The sequence below is a fragment of the Phocoena phocoena genome, chromosome 4 (genome assembly GCF_963924675.1).
Source record: "Phocoena phocoena chromosome 4, mPhoPho1.1, whole genome shotgun sequence".
NCBI lineage: Eukaryota > Metazoa > Chordata > Mammalia > Artiodactyla > Phocoenidae > Phocoena > Phocoena phocoena.
In genome coordinates, this window is record NC_089222.1 from 114,023,391 (window position 1) to 114,047,302 (window position 23,912).

At 35.8% G+C, this 23,912-nt stretch overlaps 1 protein-coding gene across 1 annotated transcript in view; it reads left to right on the forward strand.

Moving 5' to 3' along the window:
* Window positions 1-23,912, forward strand: part of ROBO1 (roundabout guidance receptor 1) — a 946,213-nt gene that overhangs the window by 452,448 nt on the left and 469,853 nt on the right. The window contains exon 2 of the mRNA XM_065876055.1: window positions 8,665-8,748. Coding sequence (XP_065732127.1) covers window positions 8,665-8,748 — 84 coding nt within the window. The remainder of the gene's footprint in view (window positions 1-8,664; window positions 8,749-23,912) is intronic.

Genomic DNA, 23,912 nt, shown 5'->3' on the forward strand with positions numbered 1-23,912 from the left:
CTAACTTCAAGCACCACTTAATTAGCCTGTGTTGAAGTTACCGTATGCTTTGACTGGAAGGGAGTGGAACAGTAACAGATGCTAAGCACAATAAAAGAAAAGCCCTTGAATACCAGGGCAAAGTGGGTGAAGAGAATAACCAAAAAGTCAACAGACGGAGAGAGGCAGAAATACTAGTAAAATGGACCAGAAATTAACTCTCACAGATAAAGTTCAAGGGAGCAAATCTCTGCAGATTAAATTCTGTCCCACCAAGGTATCTGTCACATCAGACGTAATTGAGGATTTGATTTGAGCATTTTGAATATAGGCGGAATTCAACTGGACAATTGGCTTAGTTTCTCATTATATAAAGAAATAGTCATCATTTATTATTTCCGGCTTAGTTTCTCATTATATAAGGAAATAGTCATCATTTACTATTTCCGTGAAAACCTCCATAACTTTCTTAGACCAAACATCCAGGCATCAAAGAAAAAATACATGTTGTCATGATGAAGCATAATTTTCCTAATTACTTTAAGAGCTCTGTTTGTCAGTGTTTCCACTAGAAGAGATCTGGAAACAAATGGTTTTAAAATTATGAGCATTTCTCCTCCAATAGAATGATTTCCATACAGAAGCCACTTTATCTTGTTTTTTCAAATTAAGTTGAATTTAAATGAGTTAAAAGCATCTTCTGGTGACATTTGTATTCTTCTGAGTTGCAGGCTTATCCATTAATGCACTTCCGTTCCTAACATTCAGTAGTATATTTTATGTTAATAGAATTTTTATAGATAGATAGAGATATGTAAGGAAGTATATATCTTTGTTTCTTATATTTTTGCTTAAAGATAGGTTAAGTCTCTATTACTTAATCAGATTTCATCGGCCTGGTGTAACGAGATATAACCCAAATTAGCTCAAACAAAACTGTGCTTGAGACTTTTCATGTATTTTTCCATTTTTTTCCACACCTGTAATATTTTTTCAAATTCAAAAATAGAATACAGCATTGGCAAATTCCAGATTTGTATTATATTACTTCAGTTTCAAGAGCAGCCTCTCAGAAAAATGCATTCCATTTGTTCAAATCAGGATATATCTATATCTATATCTGAAATTACTCAAATCAGAGGGTGCTCATAAGAGCAAAAGTACAATTCACCTACCTGGCAATATTTAAATACTTCTCTTGTTTATTTATATTACAACTTCTTTTGGTTTGGGGAATTATCATTATTTATTATACTTTTCTTTATATCCACTTCATCATAGGTGGATATTTGTAAATCACCCTTTTTTAACATGCAAAAAGGACAACTTTCACCAGTAAAACACTCATCTGATTTAAGTTAAACAATATCCTATTTCCTAGAGTACATATTGACATGAGGAGTGGGGAAGGGAGAAAGATATTATTCTATGAGCAACAGTAATTTACCATAATGCAGTTTGAATTAGATTTATAGTGATTATAATTTTAGCCATATAAGTGCATAACAAAGTCCAAAATAAGGAAATAATTGATATTCATTCATTGAGAAAAGTTACGTCCATCTAAAACTCTTGACTCTAGCAAAACTATTCCTCAGTGTTTCATCCAATCATTCAGCAAAAATGTGTTGATTATCTACTCTGCTCTTAGCACTGTGCTAGGGCTAGGCATCCTAAGTGTAAGTCATGACCCTGCTTTAAGTGCTCTTAAACTTATACCAAAACATAAATCTTTGTTGTTGAAGAGTAACAACAAAAAAATGTAGTTGTCAAAAAAAGGGAATCTGAATTTATCTTGATTTTATTTAGTCAGTTGTTCAATCTCCAAATCTATATATTTAAAAATATGTGGCAAAGCCTCATTTTAATAATAAGTCCTATTTTAGTAATATTTTACGGTGCATTTCTAGCTGAAACACAACCAACTACCTTATAAACTATTTTATCTTGTCTATAGAAGAAGACAGTGAAGAAACCCTGTGAAATGCTTAATGGAGCTCAGAGATATATTTGTGAAATTACCCAATCTTATTGTTCAGCGACTGGAAAAGAATCACTAACATGGTGTCCCGTTGCCTATACGTTATTGTAATTCCTTCCAGTTCCTAGAATTAGATTGGTGAGTAAAGAGAGTATAGTAAAATAGGGTATAGTGAAAAGAGGTGGTGCTTTGGAGTCAGAAATCAGTTGGAATCAAATTCCAAATTCACTATTTACTAGTTGCATGACAGAGGCCAAAGGAATTCTCTGAACTTTAGTTTCAGCATCTCTAAAATGGGAACAATGATGATACGGATCGTGATCATGATGATGACTATGATCTTGAGAGAGCTGTAAAACTTACATGAGAAAATATACATACATATAAAGTGATGTGGTTCACATTAAATAAACTAAAGCATTGTATAAATATTACTTGAACAGTTTTTGCCTCTGTTTCTTCATATATGATTCATTCAGTTGTCTAATCAAACCAGAAAAATGAGACAAAGCACTAGACTTTAATTTGAGATCACTGTATGAAATCTTTTTCATTTAGTACAACCCCAGCATCTTAGGTCACAGTTACAATAACCTAGTTTATCATGGAGATTATTTTAGTTTAGTCAAATACCAAACCACTCAATTTTTTTTTCTTCTCAAAGTGTTGGAGGGTAAAGTCTTCAAATTTAGGAAGAACCATCCATTCACTAAAAATTTTATTTGAATACATATTTTACATCAATTTTGACATTTTAACTTATTTTATCTCGACACATTTTCTAACAATCATTAAATCATTCTCCACATGGATCATTATAGTCATGGTCCTTTTATCTTTGAAAGAAACAACGTTGATTTTCCTTATAATAGCAAAATTGGAAATGGTTATAACACATTGTTTTCTCTCTGTTACCATATTGCTGCTTTAAAATAGTTTCATTCAATATTTGGTAGCACAGTTTTGGAACTTGATACATATTATGGTTAATATTCTATAATGTATAAGATTCTGGAAAAGTCATTCAGTCTTCATTGTGAATGAAACTTTTTATGTGCTTCATTCCCTGATTTATTTTTTAAGTAGATACTTCTTAAAATCACCCACTGATCCTTTTTTCTTTCCATCTCTGTAAGCATAACTCTTATTTCTCCTCTTATTCTCAGTTCAAAAGACTGGAGAAAATGATAATGTAGCTTCCATAATTATTTTAACCATACATGATTAAAGCAGCTTGGGTTTAACTTGATCTTGTAGAATTGTGACACAAATTTAAAGCTTCACAAGCATGGTTTTCGTACTTAATTTTGTAATCCATTGCCTGGCTTTCTAATTAAATGTTCTCAGTATTCCATTTAAAGTACCCATTCCTGGCATTCCTCTTGATTAGTAGGAAAGAATCGATGAGAATTGATCCAATTGTAGAACACAATTCTCATATTGATAGTAGTTTATATTCATTTGCTTTTCCCTAATCTTTTATTAATGGTCATCTTCAAAATGTCAATTAATGCCAAAAACCTGCACAGTGATAATGCAAATCTATAAAGAAACCAGCTTGACACTTTACAGTAGGACCAAAGGGAGAAGATATTATTTTTAACATATATTTACATAACTGAATATGACAGAAATGAAGGATAAAAATGGAAACTAATGTTCCGAGCTATGAATTTCACACTCAATTAAAAAAAAATTTTAAATAAATGAAACAATTTAAACAATAGACTTTTCTCTTAGGCCTCTGCATTTCCACAAAATAACACTGGCTACCATCGAATAATGAACAAGTTAGAGAAATATGGGTTGAATGGTAGTACAAATATGAGTCTTTGTGCTAAAAAAATATTAGCTATTTTACTCATATCATCAGTGAAAGAGAAACTTCATGGCATGAATTTCTGCTACACATTATAGAGAAAACTTTAGACCACTCAGTCTTCATCCAACATCCTTTAAACTTTGTGGAATGTGTTTCATAACAGATACTAATTGTTAACATTATGCCTTATTTGTTTTAGTGCTCTTAATATACTTTTCTGAATGACTTGAAAGTCAGTTAGATAATCCACCCCTTAGTTATTCCACATGTATATCCTAAGGATATATTTTGTTTTCTGTAGATTTTAAGTTGGATCTTAAGTGTTGATTGAATTCAGGGCAAGCATTGTTAGCCTGAATGCTTCATAGGTGCTACTGTATGTTCTATCACACAGTTGTCTTCCCACTTTTAGTCACCAGCCATCGGTGATACTCAGTTTGATTACTGAGTTCAAGTGGTGATTGCCAAATCTATCCATTATAAAAATAAATTTTCCCCTGTGCAGTTAGCAGGTAATCTCTGGGGTCATACATTGGGCCTGTATATGCTGTCCCATACCACTTTTCACCTAATGGATTTAGTATCCACTGATGATGCTTGTCTGAATGAATTATTTTGTCAGAGGTTGCTATATAATGATTTTTCTAATTTGAAGTTTCCATTATACTTTGTCTTAGGTGTTGGGGATATCTCAGCAAAGGTACTGTTACACAAAATAACAAATTTCAAATTTACCAGTTAATTTACCTTTAAAGAAAGTCATATCGCCTTTAATAAATTATTATGTTTAAGGGTAAAGTTTTCTGAAAGACGTAATTTCCATTGTAAAGGAAACTATTGGTCTTTCTTCCTTTTTATCATTGTTGTTGCTCTTATTAAATCTGTGGAAGACTGTTACAAGAAGACACACTCGTATATAATACATCTTATAGAAGGAATGTGTATATTATATGATCATGTATTCAATATATATGTACACATATAACCATATTATTTTTATAGATGTGCTTATATATATATATAAGCTTATGTATTATAGGTTTAAATTTGACATACAACCCACTTCAAAAAATAAATAAGTATGGAGCAAAATCTACCAGGAGCAATAAGCCCATAAGCCAGAGTTCAGTTTTAACTACAGATATTAACATTTCACTGAATTGCAAAATACTAAAAATGTAGCACAGTGATGACTTTCTTAACACAGATAGGGAGTATAGGGGAAAAGTAGATTGAAGGGGAAGATGATGATCTCAATGTTTGGTGACAGAAGGTGTGAGGTTTCTTGGAAAACTCATGAAGTTGAATAAGCAGTGAAGATAAGATCTGGTCATTGGTAGAGCATCTAACTAAGAAGTGAAAAAAGTTTCATCATCTTCTAAAAAATAGTTGAAGCCGCGAGCCTTGATAAAGACAACTACAGAGAGCATGTTGAACAAGAAAACGATGAGGTCTGGGGTTCTATGAAACACCAGCATTTAAAGAGCACTGGAGGGAAATGGGCTTTGTAGATGAGGCATTAGGTTTGTATGGCCAAACAGATTAGAATTCGAGTTTAGATCTAGAAAACAGCTTTAAAAAAACAAACAAAACAAAACAAAAAAACTAACATGAAAGAGAGGACTTAACTGTAAAATTGGAATTGGTTATTTTGAAAAGCAATGAAGGCCAAATGGCCATTAGATTCAGATGAGTCTACAGATCTGATGGAAGATTATTGTGGAGGTGTCCATTTAACATATTTCTGACCCTAATTTTATGACCCAAGACTGCCTTTTATATTGAACATGCTTTATATGCTTTTACAGATACTAGGAATATAGAGAGTACGGTAGCATTGAGTTAATTTATACCAAGTTTTTTTTTTTCTGACTGTGATACTGGTACAGAAAATGAAATTTTTGTATTTTTAAATTGTTGCAGACTGAGAGCCTATCCCTGAAGTGAGTTTCACATTCTTGGTTACCATCTGTTCATTAATTCATTTATTATCTTAAAGGAAAAAAAAACAACTGTCCAAGCCTGTATAATGCTGCAGGTCCAGTGGCAGGCTGCAGTTGTACAAATGGGAAGCAAACAGATTACCTGATCTTTGGGAATTCACAGTCTAATGGGGTAACAGACACAGATAACCCAGCACCCCTAGTGCCAGTGCATTTCTCAAAGTGTTGTTGGCTTTTATCAATCGCAGCCCCACCTACTTCAATTCAGGCCTGGACAGCCCTAAATACAGATGCGGGGCACAAGAAAACCTCCTTCAGACATTGTAAGCACTAGATAATCTCTTCCTCATTATGTTCTATTCCATGGCTCGCATAATCAATATTACTTAACAAAAACTTTAAATAAATATCTTTTGGACTCTCTCCTACAGCTCACATGCAGTGAGTCAAGTGGTTATTTCCTGTTATAATTATCTTCTGACAAAAAGGAAGGGGAAGAAAAAATGAGTGAAGTTAGTAAAAATGGCATCTTTTGTTTCCTTTAGGTCTAGCATATTAGTAATGAAAGGCAGTACTAGGCAAATAGAATGTACTGCACAAATATGGTAGGATTCACTGATGCAAAGTCTGTTCTTTCCTGAACCGAGGAAGGGGCTGGAAGGGTGATGAGTGGAAACAGAAAAGCAAATTTAGAAACCACTTAGGATGTTAGACATAGGTGAAAAATCTACTTTCAACAGATTTAGGTATCTCATTTCAAATGATAGTGAACTTCCTTTCCTCATCTCTGTTGTTTTTGTAATAATGCCCTCATTCTCAGGGAAGGTTTAATAACAAGGAGTACAAAGGCCTTATCCCCAAAGTCTTATGATACTCTACAGGCAAACTGATTTGGTTCATGTCATGGATTTGTATAGCTTTCTACTGTACTTTTAACAGTGGTGAGAAATGTGTGTATTCACATTAAATAAACAATCCCATCATAAATTAAAAGTAGTATTTCCTTTGCAAGGGGGCATTTGTTGCTAAAAATTGGTAGTCTGTAAAATTAAGGTTGACCCTAAACACAATGTATCTTTTAAAACAAGACTGTAAGCAAGGGCGGTCCCTTAAAAGCCCTTTAATACATTTGAACAAGCACCTTCTGTTTATCTTCCTACACCAACCTCTTTTATTTGGTTAGTCTGCCTGAGCAAGGTTACTTAGTTCGGGGCAGAACATTGTGCTAACAGTGCCTCAAAGTACACAAAAATGCCTATTTCCCATCCTGTCTTACTGATGTGACTTAAATCTCTGACCTAAACAACTCGTGCAAATACGTTAACAGGCTGGAGGGGTAGCTGGTGGACTGGTTCCCTGCTCTTTCACTCCCAGAGTTGATTTTAAGGACAAACAGGACAACAGCTATTGCTGGGAAGACAAGGATGAACAGAGTGATAATGAGCCCTTTTTTCCCCTTTGGTCTGCAGAGATCTGAACCTTTTTTTGTCCTTCATTTTAGCCACACCAGGGTAATTGTATGACACATGGATTAGAAAGAAGGAAAGACAGGGACAGAGCAGTTAAATGTGCTACGTGCAAAAGCCACAAAGCAGATTCATGTTGGACTTTTCATCCTCTTTTAAAATTTTCTAAATCATCCCTGAATAGTGGCGTCTTAGACAAAATGTGTCAACCTAGCTAAAAAACTAACAGGGGCACAAAATTAATGACCCCTGCGCTGTTTCTAGAGAGGCATTACCTGCGCGTTCTCGCTGCCTCATTCATAAGTGACAGACTTTCTTCCTCGAGTAAACAGCTGTGCTTCTTCACTGCTCAGACTGAGAGATCCTCTGTAGCTGCTGTTTAAGGTGCTAAAAAGCCTACACAACTTGAATGACCTATGACTCTACGGTATTCGATTTAGGAGGTACGCACTTGGGTTTTATTGTGTCTGTGTCTGCTTATCAGCAACGGAGCTAGAGCCTCAGCTCATATTTATCTAACACACAGAGATATGATGCATAGAGTGAGCACGAGTGAAATTAGTGGTGTCACTGGGCTTCTGTGTATATTTATACCACAACTCAGCTTCTGGATATTGGAACTTGAGTGCCGTCGTGCTTAGCCTCATCTCTCAAATTCCATGTAGGAAAATTAATGTGCAATTGGGAAAACACACAAAAGCATTTCTTTTATTCAAGAAAAGTAAGAATGAATGAACGAAACTACCTATCCGGATGACTATAATATAGAATCGCAAACAATTCGGAATGTTTTCAGATATTCAAACCCAAATGTGCAAAGTTAGGTCTCCTTTTACACAGGCACTCATTTTAGTAAATTTATCTCAGTCCTTCAAGATGACAAACGGTCGCCTTTTGAAAGATGGGATGTTGCAGCGCTTTCTTTGCTGTTGCTCAGAAAAAAAGTATGACATTTTTATCATCCACCCTCTTCTTTGACAAGACCCTATTTTTCCCCACACCCTCCCCGCCCCCCCATATGAGGTACAGTCCCTGGAGTCTGTAATTGGCAGGAGATGAAGCGATGATGGGGAGTGATCACAGTCAATAGCTTTGATTAACAATAAGGTAGAAAATTAGCAATGCTAGCATTCAGCCACCCTGCCCTCTCCCTCCTCCATATGCTCCCTCAGTCCGCGCTGGCGGCCTCGCAGAGGGCAGTCAGAGCCCTTCACCAGCTTTGAAGTGCAGCAAAGGTGCAGGCAGAGCAGAGAATTAGGGAAATGAAGAAGTAGAGACTGTAAGCCACGATGCTGAGATCTTCGAATGGCTTAGTGTGCCGCAGAAGGGGCGAGGATGAAGTGTGCTGTGTGTTGTCCCTGTGTGTTTTTCTGTCACATGTGGATTTACTTGTGTCTGGACATGCTGTGATCGAAATGGCAACTACTGTTACTACTGTGACCCCATCAGCAGCTCTGGTGTTGTTTCCGACAGACCCTGAAGACGTAGAGAGGGGAAAGGACAACGGGACGCCAATCCCCACCTCTGATAACGATGACAATTCGCTGGGCTATACAGGTAGAGTGTTTCTTTCCCAAATACTAACTGTCCATTTCTCCTAAAATACCGCCACCTCCATCAGTCATCAACCACCTGTATAAAATTATCTTTCTAATCATCCCTGCTTCCAGCTAACAATCCCAACAACTTCTTGTCCTCATTTTCCAGACTTTATCCATTCTTCAGGTGGGAGGTCATATTGCTAAAGGAAACACTTTGGGGAAGAGAAATTTAACATGAAAACTGCATGCATTCTTGTTGCCTATTTTTAATGTAAAAAGATGCTTATGAGCCTGAAACATTGGTATCACTAATATGTTTATTTTCTTAGAGATTTAATATCTAACTAAACTGCTATCAAAAGAAATAAAAGACTACCTTCAAGTAATTGGGGTTCAAAATTATCTGTACATTTGCTTTTTGTTGTTCTGCCTGAAGTCTTAACAACAACAGAAAGCAAACTCTTAACAAGAATTCTGTAAATCATAATTACCAACTTATACCTCAGGATTGTGTTTGCATGACATTGTTACCTGATCTACAAACCACTTCTTAAATAGATGCATGTATATGTCAGCATAAAAGTAGCAATTTAGCTAATTGAATATGTTAGAAATAATTCATATTACAGATGTCTAAGAATGGTTAGCCTGGAAATATGTAAATGTTTCAGGCAGAATTTGTAAGCATAGTTACGAATATAGGTGCGTAAGTTACACATCTGAGACAATTTGACTAAAACTTCAGATAAAAGCAAAGAATGAAATACAACACTGTTAACACATTGAATCAGATAATGATGTGACAGGGGTCTTGTTGTAATAGCAGGTATTTATCACGTTCTTTTCATTAGTTCTTGTTAGTACAGTTCATAGATTTTTGCCAGGTTGTGGGCTGTAACTAGGTTGTGTGTGTGTTTGTGTGTGTGGTGAAGTAGCTGGGGTTAGAGGTAATGGAGAACTGGTCTGTCTCATTACAATCTTACAGATGGTTGTGTTCAAAAGAGAATAACCCAACAGATACACTTCACCTTGGTATAAAATAATAAACTGGTACTTTAGAAGCATCCTCACTATAGTCATAGTAATAATTTTCTCCAATATTATCCCTCATCTACAAAATTCAGGGTTTTAACATTTGGAATAAGTATGCAAATTAATAGCACCTTTACAGGCAACTTTAATACTTATATTTATTTCAGTCATAGATAACTCATTCTCATTTCCCCCCTATCTTTCAACATAAGAACTGAGATTAAAGGACCAACAAATCAAAACCCATTGGTGGTAAGATGGTGAGGGAGTTGGTATGATGATACTTTTCCAGAAACTTAGCTAGAAGAAGCCTTGTAAAAGTCATTTGTTAATACCATAAATACTGAGGAAGTTCGTGTTTATGAAAAGAGGAATCCAACGTAGTGTTTTTCTCAGGGGATCCTCATTTGCCAATGCATCTTAGTTCAATTCCCTTGTGCTCACCCAGTCTAAACAACTGCATTGTTTAGATACACTAATAGGGTTTGTTCTTTGTCTTTTATGGATTTCCTGAAAATTATATATAACCAATGCATAAATCATGTTGGAGTGTTGATTTAAGAGAACCTCAATAACAATGCATTTAAGACTAAATGTAGCATTTTTTGAATTTTTCATTCTTATTTATTTTTCTCCATCGGATTAATCAGTAGTCAGATTTCTGCTATTAAACATATCATTAGATGAATTAATAGGAGGAGGTAGTAAACTTATAATGACTGGTATACTGGGTGTTTATTTTTCAGTACATGTTGCTTCATTTCGTTGAGCTAGATGTGGGATTCTTCTTTCTCCTCCTAATATTCATAAATTTAGAAGAAAACCTTCTCAGAGGGAGCCATACAATTCTGGAAAACATATTTTGGGGAACATGAAACAGTCCCAAAGAAGTATATCACCAGTTCACTAAAATTCACATCCACACATCTCCGGTTCTCCTTTTTCTACCACTACAAAGAGTACAATTTCCACTGCGAGCTAATTTGTCACTACAACATCTGCTCTGTTGCTCAACCCATTTGAGACCATCACTATCAAATTGACCCATCAAACTAGAATCCATGGACCTCATATCATACACATGAATTTATTTTTTATTAATGATTTAGTCAACAAATGATAATCTTTTATTAATGGTACTTAATGCTTAAACCATATACTATACTTATCTAAATTATATAAGGGATTTCATTAAGAGGCCCAGGAAAATATAGTAATATAGAGTTTACAGAAGAAACGTAAATTGATTCCTTTTCTCCTTACCATCTTCAGATACAATACTATAAAATCATATAAGGTTTGAAAACATTTCAGTCTCTCTCCTACTAATCAATGGATACAGAACACTTTCTAAGATAGCATGGTGGTGTGTTATTAAAGTGAACTTATACATTTTTTACAGAGAAGTAGCCCATTTCCTCTTTAACTGGGTCATAAATATTGGGGATTATTTAACAGTCAAAGTATATAGACTTTGTTGCAACAACAAGTAAGATGGGATTTCAAATCAGCGCTCTGTGAGGTCAGACAGATATCCCAAAGAAGTCGAATATGGAATGATCAATTATTTTTTTAAAGGAGCTCCTACAAAGAGTACATTGTTCATTGACTGGAAGTACATATGGTGTTCTACAAATATGAAAAGAACTAAGTAATACGTCCAAGAATATTTAACTATATGAAATATACACAGAATTCATGTATAGCTTTAGTCAATGACACGAAGTGTAGAGAGAAATTTATCAATACATAAAAATTTAGGGAATAAGTGGGAGCTAATGACATCCCAGTAGCATGCTTAATCTTTTTAGAAAGCAGATTATTAATTAGAAAGGAAATTAACTTTATATGGTTTTTGAGTACCAAAGAAGTCCACAAATTTGATTTGTAATATCTAAAATATATCCTTTTTCCTCATTTCTACATACTAAAGATAAGATAATGCCCCCTATCTGCATAGGTCTGTTTTGAGGATTAGCTTCCTATATTTACCGTAGCATATTGGGAGAAAAGCTAAATGTAAATTTGAAAACTGAGCAGTTATCAGAATTACGTCAGTATCAATTTAAATAAAAATTTAGCCACAAAATGTCAGAACTTCCAGAATAATTTCAAATGGGGATAATGGAGTCTTCTACAAACCAACACTACCTCCAAATAAAGTTTGGTTATAATTCTGTTTGGTAGGAAACAAAATATATGCTTTCTTATAAAAAGAAAAATTCTTGGACAAATTAGTATGTTTTCCTATATGCACACAAATAACATCCCCCGAACCATGTTCACCTCACATTGTGGAATCTCAACAGGTAACTGTTGTTAATTGACGATGACATTGATTCTTCTGTCACTCTACATTCTTAATGGTATAGGTTCCTGATTAAAATCAAACAGAAACTTCATTGAGACATGTGCATTTTTTTTTAATTTATGTATTCATACTAATAACTAGCCTGTATTATCCCTTCATATGTGCTATGAAGTCTTCTAAGCACTTTACATGCAGTAACTCATTTAATCCTCTTAACAACCCACTCAGAAAGATGCTCTTATTAATAGTGACAGTGTCTGATGTCTGCTTCAATACTCCAGAAGAGAAATAGTCCAAAATTAATTACACAGTTTCCAACATCACAAAGGTTGGGAGAGGTTGTTGTGACTATAAGCTACATTTGAGAATATAGTTAGAAATTAAATAGATTAGCCATGTTCCTTCTACACAACAGCAACAGTGCTAGTAACCAATGTTTTAGGTCTCTGCTGTTTCTCATCCTAGATTCATTATTATCACAATAACTAATGCACATATTGTTTAAATCAAATAAGACACAAGCTTTAAACAAAAATAAGTAGGTCCCTATTCCATCTCCTTATTCTTTTTTTTTTTCCATCTCCTTATTCTTTTTTTTTTTTTTCCATCTCCTTATTCTTGAACCCACTTCCCCTCAATCTATCTTCTTACTCTGTTAGATGTTTCTCCTGATAATTTCCTTTATATTTTTAAATAAATTGCATCCACAAATACTTCTTGATTTGTCAGTTTTATACATTATCTAGTAAATCTTTTTTTTTTTTCCCTATTCTCCCACTACCACATTCTTTATTAAATTAACAGTCAGAGTTTACATTGGTAAGGCTAAGCAAGTTGTCCCTATGTGAGTTTACTGCAGAGCCAAGTAGACTACTAAAATTGCATTGCTGGGCTTCCCTGGTGGCGCAGTGGTTGAGGGTCCGCCTGCCGATGCAGGGGACGCGGCTTCGTGCCCCGGTCCGGGGAGATCCCACATGCCACAGAGCGGCTGGGCCCGTGGGCCATGGCCACTGAGCCTACACGTCTGGAGCCTGTGCTCCGCAGCGGGAGAGGCCACAACAGTGAGAGGCCCGCGTACCGCAAAAAAAAAAAAAAAAAAAAAAAAAAAAAAGGAATTGCATTGCCATCTTTATGTAAGACTGTTCATTTTCTGGAGTTAATAATTGCATTTTAACTTCCTAAATGCTTAATCATATCCAATATTCCATTGATCTGAGGTTTTTTTCAGATGTTTCTCTCATGAAACCCTCCATGTTTTTGTCCCAAACTGAATGGTTTCTCTCTAAACCTGGGACTTTCTTTTTTTTTTTTTTTTAATTTATTTATTTTATCTATTTATTTTTGGCTGTGTTGGGTCTTCGTTGCTGAGTGCAGGCTTTCTCTAGTTGCAGTGAGCGGGGGCCACTCCTCGTTGAGGTGCATGGGCTTCTCACTGCGGTGGCTTCTCTGTTGCAGAGCACGGGCTCTAGGCATGCGGGCTTCAGTAGCTGTGGCACACAGGCTCAGTAGTTGTGGCTCCTGGGCTCTAGATGGGCTCTAGAGCACAGGCTCAATAGTTGTGGCACACGGGCTTAGTTGCTCCACAGCATGTGGGACCTTCCTGGACCGGGGCTCAAACCCGTGACCCCTGCATTGGCAGGCAGATTCTTAACCACTCTGCCACCAGGGAAGCCCCTGGGGCTTTCTTTTATCACTCTTTTGTGTTGGTTCTCCTATTTCCTAGATCTCACTTCTTCCACTTTCCTCGTTTATCCTCTTTTTAACAGAAGCCTAGTCTTCTGTTAAAAGCATAGCACAATAAAACTTTTAAAACATCAAGAACAGAGTTTTACTGTAATGTGCTTTGTGGTAGCTTGTCCATGTTTGCTTGCTTATTTGTTTACTTTGATTATGCTGGGTACTGAATGGGCTCTTTCAAATTGGAGGATCATTTATTTTAGTTATGGGAAATTTTCTTAAATTATTTTTTAATAACCCCCATCTCTCTATCACCTGTTCTGGAATTGCTGTTAGTCAGACTATGGACCTCTTAGAATGATTCATTAAGTCTCTTGTCCTTTCTTCCTTAATTTCTAATTCTTTGTTGTTTTCTCTCCCACTTTCTGGGAAACATCCTTGATATTTATTGTCTACCAATGCTTTTAGCAGAATTTTTTATTCGTTTATAGTGTAACTTTAGTGGTTACATATATTTTTAAGTCCTTTATATTTGGCTGTAGAAAATAACATACTAATTTACAAGTTCATATAAAATACCTATCCTACTCTTTATGAAATATTTGGGTGATCATTTATTCATTTACTTAAGCAAAACTCACATGTAGAAGTGCCTACCCTGGGGAGGGCATTGTACTAGGGACATAGGGTATTTAATATTTAAATTTGTTAAAATCAATACCATGCATGACTCTTCCTTGGATCATCATGTCTGATGGACCCCTCATTAACTTGCTCTTTGCAACTTGTGCATCATACTTTTGTGCATCATAGGGAATTAATAAACATTTACTAAAATGATAAACCATCTCTACTTTCTATTGACCCATATTGGGAATAAAATCATAGCATCTTATCAATTTAACCAATCAGATTAGCCTTTCAAGGTTAACAGAAAGAAACACATTTTTTCAGATTTATAAAGTGGTAAAATCTGTGATTTGTTTGGAGTGACCTCAGTTATTAGGCAATTCTGCCAATTCTCTGAAAATATGAAAAGGAAGCAAATAAAAAAAGATTGGGATAATGGATTACATTTATGTATAACACTCCAAAATTCTTTCTTTTTGAATTAAGACAGAAAGAAAAACTGATTTTATTTTCATAATAACTGACAATAGGGAGTAGACATGCCTAACTCTGCCTTCCTGAAGTTTAAGGGACATAGAACATGGAAGCTTCAAGTGGATTTGAGCATTGAAAAGTAGGTTGAACTCTAACAACAGTGGAATTCTATGAAAGAAGATTTCAAAGCAGTCTATGTCAATTATTTTTTTTAATTAAAAATCAAATTTTGTGTTGTCCTCACATTATTAACACTAATCATAATTCCAGTGTTTTTCATGAATGTTTTGGTGATTTAAGTCATTCCAAAAAGATGTTGACTAAGGCATTGACTGTTATACTTAGTATTTTATAACATTTTCAATCTTGTAAACTTTGCAGCTAAATATTTTGAGTTTCTGTGGTAGAGGAGGAAAGAGCACAGTGTCTGAGTTCCTATAAAATGGCAAAACCTTGATTCTAATAGGAAAATTTCATCTAATTTTATTTTCTTTAGTTAGAAGTTCCAGTGGAGAAAATACTTTTCATGAATAGTGATTTGAATTTTTGAGGGAATGCTTTTGATTTTTTAAATATATCCCAAAGTGACAAATTTTAGAGATGTGTAGATAAGTAGACACACTCAGAAACACAAACTATGCAGACACTTTTTAGGTGTGAACGACATCCTTAAGACAGTGCACCTATACATATGAGGGATTCAGTTTAAGAGTTTTTTTAAAAGTTTAACACATTTTTAAGAAATAAATAATTCTTGTGTTGTAGAAGCTACAGTAAAATGCACCCCTAATTATCTTGGTAATTCAGTAAGAATCTTCATTTACACAGAAATTTATACAAAATATTATTTTAGCTTACCTATTCTCCACTTTAACCACAGAGGCATGACTTTGGAAATGATTCCCTACTAACCTAATAAGACACATCCCAGGCTCAAAGCCTTCCAAGCAACATCATGCTCAGCCTCCTGCCAGGAACTGTCGGCACACAGTCATGGGTAGTCTTATCCCTGCACTGCTTTAGAACCCTGCTTAAGGTCCTATGCAAACCATCCCCCACCTTTTTTGTTTTAACTTTTCCAATTCATAAAAGGGAAATAATAGTTAATATTCAATAATTCTTTTGAAACATTAAAGAGAATTGACTAATCTTTCCTAATCTCTAATTTTTAGAGAGAATTTTAGGCAATGATCATTTTTTTCTCCTTACAGAATTTTTTCACAATTCATGGACTTCAGTGCAACTTCAGTTTATCAAAAGAGTTAATACCAAAAAAAAAAAAAAAAAAAGAGTTAACACCTAGAGGGCCATGTAATCAGTACATAAGCACTTGCTGTAAAATTATTTTACTCTTATTACTTTACATTGCTGCAAAGAAACTATTGAATCAGCTGAAGGTTGGTACTACAGCTGTGGTTAGTACCATAGTACCATAGTTCCATAGTAGGTTATGCTGTGGTCACAAGCAAAAACTATATTTCCATGGCAATACAAGATAAGTGTTCCAAGGCAATGAAACAAAAATGCATGTTTTAGTCAGGCTTAAAAGGCCAGGGGGGAACTCTGTTCAATATAGTCATTCAGATTCTAGAGGCTAACAGAGATGCCCTCTTGACACAGGCTTCCATGATTGCAGCAGCAAGAACAATCATGAGCTGGCTTTAAGAGCCTCTGCATAGAAGTAACTTCTGCTCTTCTATTTATCCAAATAAAGTCACATGAACACACCTAATTTCGACAGAGTAGGGAAGTACAGTCCTACCAAGACACTTGGAGGAGAAGGAATTAGAAATACTTGGTGAACAATACTAATCACTACTAGACTAGCAATACAAAAAACAAGAAATTAGTCACTGTTTCATAACATGCACTCCTTCCTTGATGGAAGAAACTTAACTCTATAAGGCATCCAGATGGTCCATAACTGAATATACTGAACATTCCATTGGTTATTTCACTGTTATTGAAGACTCTATTCAGTTCTTCCCTTCAATTCATTGCTGAAAAAATATTCTTTTTTTGTTCAGAAGCTATGTTATGTATGATAACCTGATATAGACCAAGGCGTAGAGTAAATGCATGGATGGTGGGTCTGGCAGAACATGGTGTGAAAAAAACAAAAAAAAGAAAAGAAAATTCATTCACAGAACATCTATTCCAGTGAGGACATATCACTTCTCCCTCCCCCATGATGAAAGCAGTTGTCTTGGTGGACCCTGTATGCTATTGCATTGTACTGATGGTTCAGCATTACTCTGTGCTATGGGCAGACCGGGCTTTCAGCAGTATTGATGGCCATCCAGTTTTGTTAATGGTAATATGAAGTCTTTAAGCCCATGTACAACCTCTGTCCCTGCTACACTGGACACATGGTTAATGAGCCAATTGTGAAACAGTGGGATTGTGGAGGAGGAAGCTGAGTGACATATAGGTCAACATTGCCACCTTTTTACTAGAAGCCTCCTATGTAACACATGTTCCTTTATAAGCATTTACCCAGCACACTGATATCTGAATTCATTTCAAAAGGTCCACCTCATACCTCTTGCTCAGATTTTCTTGTTACACATCCTTCAAACTTCTCCCTTCTCACACCTCAAACATCCATGAAACCCTTTAGCTACTATCCCTGAATCAGTCTAGGTCCATACCTCTAGTCATCTCTTTCAGGTAAAGTGGGCAACCAGTTGTTCTACTCAGAGTTCTCCCCACCATAAGGATTTACTTTTCCTGCTGTCCTTCATGACATTCTTGTAAGGGCTATAATGCAGCAACAGTCCACTTCCAACCAGTGCCAACATATGATGCAGAACTGAATGTTTATCAGGCTTATTTTTTTCCCCCTCTTGACTGATTATGAGAAACACCTCAGGTGGCCATATATATGGATTGAAGGAGAGGTGGAGGTGTAGCAAGAATAGATTCATTACGAGTGGCAGCTGCTACCTGCACATGCAACATTTTTGTGCTTTCAGTACCTGCTTGAGACTATTCCTGCTTTGCCTATGATAATTTCACTTGACAATAGCATGCTGCTTTGTATATTCAACTTTATGACCCAGGGGATCAAACATCACCCTGTTCATGGCAGTTGTACGATTTGGGGAGGAATTTAGTTTCCCTTGATCCGAAGTTCAATTACTTTTAGACCCAAATTGCAAGACAGAAGCTGGACTTCAAAAGGAGACTTTATTTTAAGAAGTCATTGCTTTCCCCTGAAACCCAAAGTGCTCTATGCTGTGATTCTACTGTCAGAACTTGCCATAAGTAACATACATGTCCCATCACTGCACAATTGATTTTCTCAGTCATATGGCCAAATAACAAAGCTGCTTTGCACACCAAGCTGAAACAGTAGGACGGCCTACTCTGGCTCACACTCAGAAGGGATAGCATTATGGGCAGTTGATAAATAGGAAGGAAAAGCTCACCCAAATGTGGTATATGGTTCTTCCATTATCCAAAGATACCTAACAAGCAGACATATTGCTGAAAAATGTGGGGCACTTTGGCAAGAATATCCTGACACGACTAGACCCCTAAAATTCACAGGAATAGTGGGCAGAACCCTATTTTTTAACATCTTTATTGGGGTATAATTGCTTTACAATAGTGTGTTAATTTCTGCTTTATAACAAAGTGAATCAGTTATACATATACAGAACCCTATTTTTTAATGGGATTTTATCGTCCAAGCTTTGGAAGGCTTAGGCCTTACAAAGACATATGGAGTAACTGCTGCTTACTGCTCACCAACATCTATGTGCCTGATTTCAACAATCTAGTGGGCCAGGATGTTGACTTGAGGATAGTGAGATGATCAAGATCTCAGAGGAATAAAGATAGAGGGTTGATGTATCCCTTAGATAAGACAGTGAATATGCAGTACCATACCTCCCAAGTGAAAGCAAGATTATTCTGGTATCGTTTATTTACTGGCGAGAGAAGAATGAATTTGCCAGAATAGTTTCTTCATTTTATGTGCCAGGGTCTCTGTTAATTTTCTGTAGTAAAGAGAAAATATCCGGAACAGTTTTTAACATTTAAATCTCCACCTGTTTAAGTGTACAATGATCACTGTCAGTCTCCAAGCCCTATCTCTCTTCTGCACGGAACAAAGACTTAGTTTAATGGGGAAAAGTTAAGGTCAAACACAAATTGCATATTTCAAGTCCTTGGAAATTGGCAGTAATTGGTTCATGTCTTCACACAGGTAGGGCATTTCATTTGATTTTTTGACTTTATATAGAGAAGCAATTCTGAAGACTTCTTACGATTAAACGAAAGTCCTTGGGAATTCCCTGGCAGTGGTTAGGACTTGGGACTTTCACTGCCATGGCCCAGGTTCAATCCCTGGTTGGGGAACTAAGATCCCACAAGCTAGGCAGCATGGACAAAAATAAAATAAAATAAAAGGTTTTTATAAATACATAAATAAAGTCCTCATTCAATGGGTCAGGGAGACAATTGTTTTTCTGCCAATTGTTGATTCATCTATGTGCTCAGTAACTGAAAAGATTGTCACAAGATGGATTTTCAGGCACACTGGCAGATGCATTAGGACAAAACTCTATCATTTGACTGATGAAATACAATAGTGTTCTGGATCTCTAGGCATTAGCATTCTCAAACAGTCTGTATCTCCCTTTCTTCAAATCAGACATCTTGCTAAATGGGCTTCCTCTAGGGAAATCCAAAAATAAAGTTATCATACATAAATTTGATGGTATTGCATGGCCCTTTTTCACAACTACCAGGCCTCTCCTTCAGTTACGGGACTCCCAACCCATGCACTGGGTGACCACTGATGCTTTGGCAATTGGGTGGTGGACACATGACTCAAGTCAGGTCTTTTTCACCAAACTTAGAATATTTTTTAATTTATTTAAAACTTAATTATACTTTGGTAACTTCACAGCTATTTTAATTTTAGGGAGTCATGATCTGTAAACCACAACAAAATATCCTTGGGAGTCGGGTGACTATTGTGAAAAACATGTTCACTTTGTCCTTGGTAGTTAATTGCTACCATTTAGTCTTGGCCACTCCATGACCCTATCATGCACATTGAAATCAGGGAGCTCATTACAATGACACTGTTTCCTAATTTCATCCCTAGCCTACAGAGAACAAACATTATAATGCTTTTCAAGAATACAGGGGCTCCTCTCTCGAGTATAGTGATGCCTTGTTGATGGGATTGTCTTATGGGCCCTTTCAGAAAACAGAATTGGAGGATGGGTAGGTATGTCACAAATGGTAAATCCACTCAAACATTTGAATCCCTCTATGTCAGTGCTTCCCAATAAAAATATAAATGCATGCCACAGATGCAAGCCACATGTGTACTTTCAAATTTTCTAAAAGCCATATTTTAAAACACAATAAAAAGAAATAACTGAAATTGTTTTTAAAATTATATTTTGTTTAACCTAATATAGGCAAGATATTATTATTTCAATATGTAATCCATATAAAATTTACATGTAATTCATATAAATCCATATCTCCATATTATCACTGAGATAGTTTGCAGTTTTTGCACTATTTTACACTTTAAGAACATCTTGATTTGGACTAGCCACATGTCAAGTGCTTACCAGTCACATGAATTCCTCCCTCCCCATTATGCCAAAGAACTTCAGGCATTTAACTTTATTTACTAAACACATCATTTGAGTCTAAGTTTCAGTCAATATCAAACACACAGCTAGAACTACTTCTAGCAGCTCAAACTAGCCCTTGATTCCAGAATTGCTGTTAAATCCAATGATATTAATAAACGCAGCCACCTTAAAATTATTTTCCATCTTTTCTGGTCTAGCCCATTTAGAATCATATCCCATAAATATTCACCAGGATTCTATTGGAATAAATTAGCAAAATCTAGTAAGCCTTCTTTTCCTGAATTAGGTATTGTAGCTGTGGCATGTTGGAAATTGAATCTGATCTTTGTTCTGGGGGTAATTAGGAGCAGTAGAGCAGGGTGCGAGGTGAATGGATATCCTTTAATGGGATAAGTATCTCAAGGACTCCAAGTAAGGCAGCTCCAGCTCCATCCATGGGAAGAAAAGGCTTTTCCTGCTGGCAAGGGAGGATCAGTGGAATTTGGGGGGTTGGTGTGCTCAAGTTTATCTGGACCCACCCCCATAATTCTATTTCAGTTTTCAGGTTCCTGAACTTTCCCCAGTCAATGCTCTAAATTTTCACACAGGAGGCCCCAGTCCAGCAACGCTGAGTCAGAATTTCAACCACAAGAAGCACTGAGGCGATTAGTCACAATTCTCTGTGCCCCTACTACCACTGTGCCTTGACCCAAGAATTTAAAAGCTGGGTATATCACTTCTCTAAACGATTCAGTGCACTCAGAAGCAGGCAGCCCACCTACACAGTCGTTGTGTTCTTTATTAATATCATGATAGCCTACTGCAGGAACCCTACAGTCCATCAAAGACTTGCCTCAATTGGCATTTCATTACAGGTGACCAGGGGCGATACATCATAGTACCATTTTGTCACTTTATACTACAAATGCTCAGGTTCTCATTTTCTTTTTTTATTCTAATTTTAATTTATTTTTAGTTGAGATCTAATTGGCAGATAACATTATATTAGCTTCAGTTGTACAACAAAATGATCTGATATTTGTATATATTACAAAATTATCACCGCAATAAGTCTAGTTAACATCCATCACCACTGGTAGTTACAATTGTTTTTCTTGTGATGAGAACTTTTAAAATTGACACTAAGGCCTCATTTTCTAATTGCATCCAGATTTCACTCACTTCTCATTAAGCAGGTGAGTTAACAAATCCCAGATTCTCATCCTGGAGGTCCTGGGGGTAACTGCTAGTGTCTGCATGATGGGTCTCTGTTTTCAAAAACTAGTGAAGATTTTGGAAGAAGTTGGTACAGTTGAAGGAACCAGAAGTTTCTCTATATATTCTCATAAGAAAGGGATTTAATACAGGCAATTAGATGCTGCAAAACCATTGGAAGAAGAGAAGGTAGACATTTGAAAAAATTTACCCAATAATAATTTACCCACAGGATACATCAGCTCAGGAATCATACCAAAGGAGCAAAATCTCAGTTAAGAAATGAGGTATCGGGCTTCCCTGGTGGCGCAGTGGTTGGGGGTCCGCCTGCTGATGCAGGGGACCCGGGTTCGTGCCCCGGTGCGGGAGGATCCCACATGCCGCAGGAGCGGCTGGGCCCGTGAGCCATGGCCGCTGGCGTCCGGAGCCTGTGCTCCACAGTGGGAGGGACCACAGCAGTGAGAGCCCCACGTACCGCAAAAAAAAAAAAAAAAAAAAAGAAATGAGGTATCAAGAAATGAGATATCGAGGCAACATAGAAATGAAAATTCTTTACACTTAAGTCTTCCATGTCTGTCAATGAACTTATTTCTGAAAGTGTAAAATATACCCAATTGACATTCACCGTGATAACTTACATCTAGCGAGCACTTAGCACTGTTTGTTTGGCATTATCTCATATAAGCCTCAAGGCAGCTTGGCAGAGTGGGTTCTATTCTCTTTATTTCATAGATGAGGAAACTGAGTCAGAGACGGATTAAAGCAGTTTTCCTGATTTGCCACAGCTACCAAATTCAGGGAATCTAGACTCTATTCTTATTTGCTTCCCACACCTAGGTAGGGCTTATCTGTAGTGAGCTTCATGTACTATTAATAACTGCAAAGTCAAGCATGTATAAGCTTTCAAATCACCACAGTTATCCAATTAACCCATGATTACTTATATAGCCTTTAGTGCTTCTCTTCAGGAGCAGGCTAATGAATTTCAGTATAAATAATTTTACAAGTGGGAAACAAAGGTCATGGGAAAAAATGGGACGCTTCGTAATAACTGTTACATAAAGGACTTTTTATTCCCCCAAAATCAATTTTGAAGATTGAAGTCTTGGCAGAAGCCTAGTCAATTTTAATTCTAGTGCTATTCAGTTGGTTCTAACAAAATTTCTAAAAACTAATAATAATGATGTGTCAATTTATTAAGTATAACACTTTAATTTTACAGATGAAATAAGAGAACCATACATGTCTAGTAAAAATATAAAAACATGCATTGAATGATTTACATCAACTTCAAGATGCTAGTTATCTCTGGGGAAGTGAGGAGTAGAAACAGATAGGAAAACAGCTATAACAGTATCTATAAATTTTCCTTTCTATTTAAAAAGAGAATGTAATCCAAATGTGGCAAAAATTTACTGACAATTTATGCAAAGTGTAAATGAGTATCTATTTGTGTAGTTTTCTGCATGTGTGAACTATTTCATAATTTGAGATTAAAAGAGTTTTAAGAAATTGACATTAATTTTTAAGTATTATCACAGTTCTATCAGTTTCCATTATGTAATATGGCATACTTTCTTTATCATATGTTTTATGCTAACATCTGCATTTTGAAAATGGTATATAATAGAACTTTGGAAAAGTACCCTAAATTGACAGAGCTCTTTTAAAATAAAGCCAAAAGAAAGAAGAAAAGAACTTTACCCAAGAATTTAAATCTTATAAAATATGCTTTTGATGTGTTGGGAATTTAATGTTCATTCAGGTCAGACATGACCTCAGTTTTTAAGGATCTAATCGAGAAACAAATGCCCAAAATGGATTTTTCTGTCTTAAAAAAATGAAAGAGACACTACCATCAAGAATATGAAGAGCTACATAAAATATTATGTCATTCAATTTATGCTTTAAAATATATACAGCACGTAAATATATATATATATATATATATATATATATATATATACAGCACGTAATTATTATGGGTAAATATGCTTGTTCATTATCTTTTTTTCAAATGTGATTTAGGTGTTTTCAATTTAAAAAGAACCAGTGGAGTCACACAAACTCCTTTCACAAAGAACTGTACAAAACTGAATTACCATTTCGAGAATAGGGTTTGCCACAGAAATCCTCATTAGTGAAAAATGTGCTAAAGAGAATCAGTCAGACTATTCACTCTATAATTTAACCAAGACATTACAGTGAACTAACCAGAGATAGGACACCCCTATT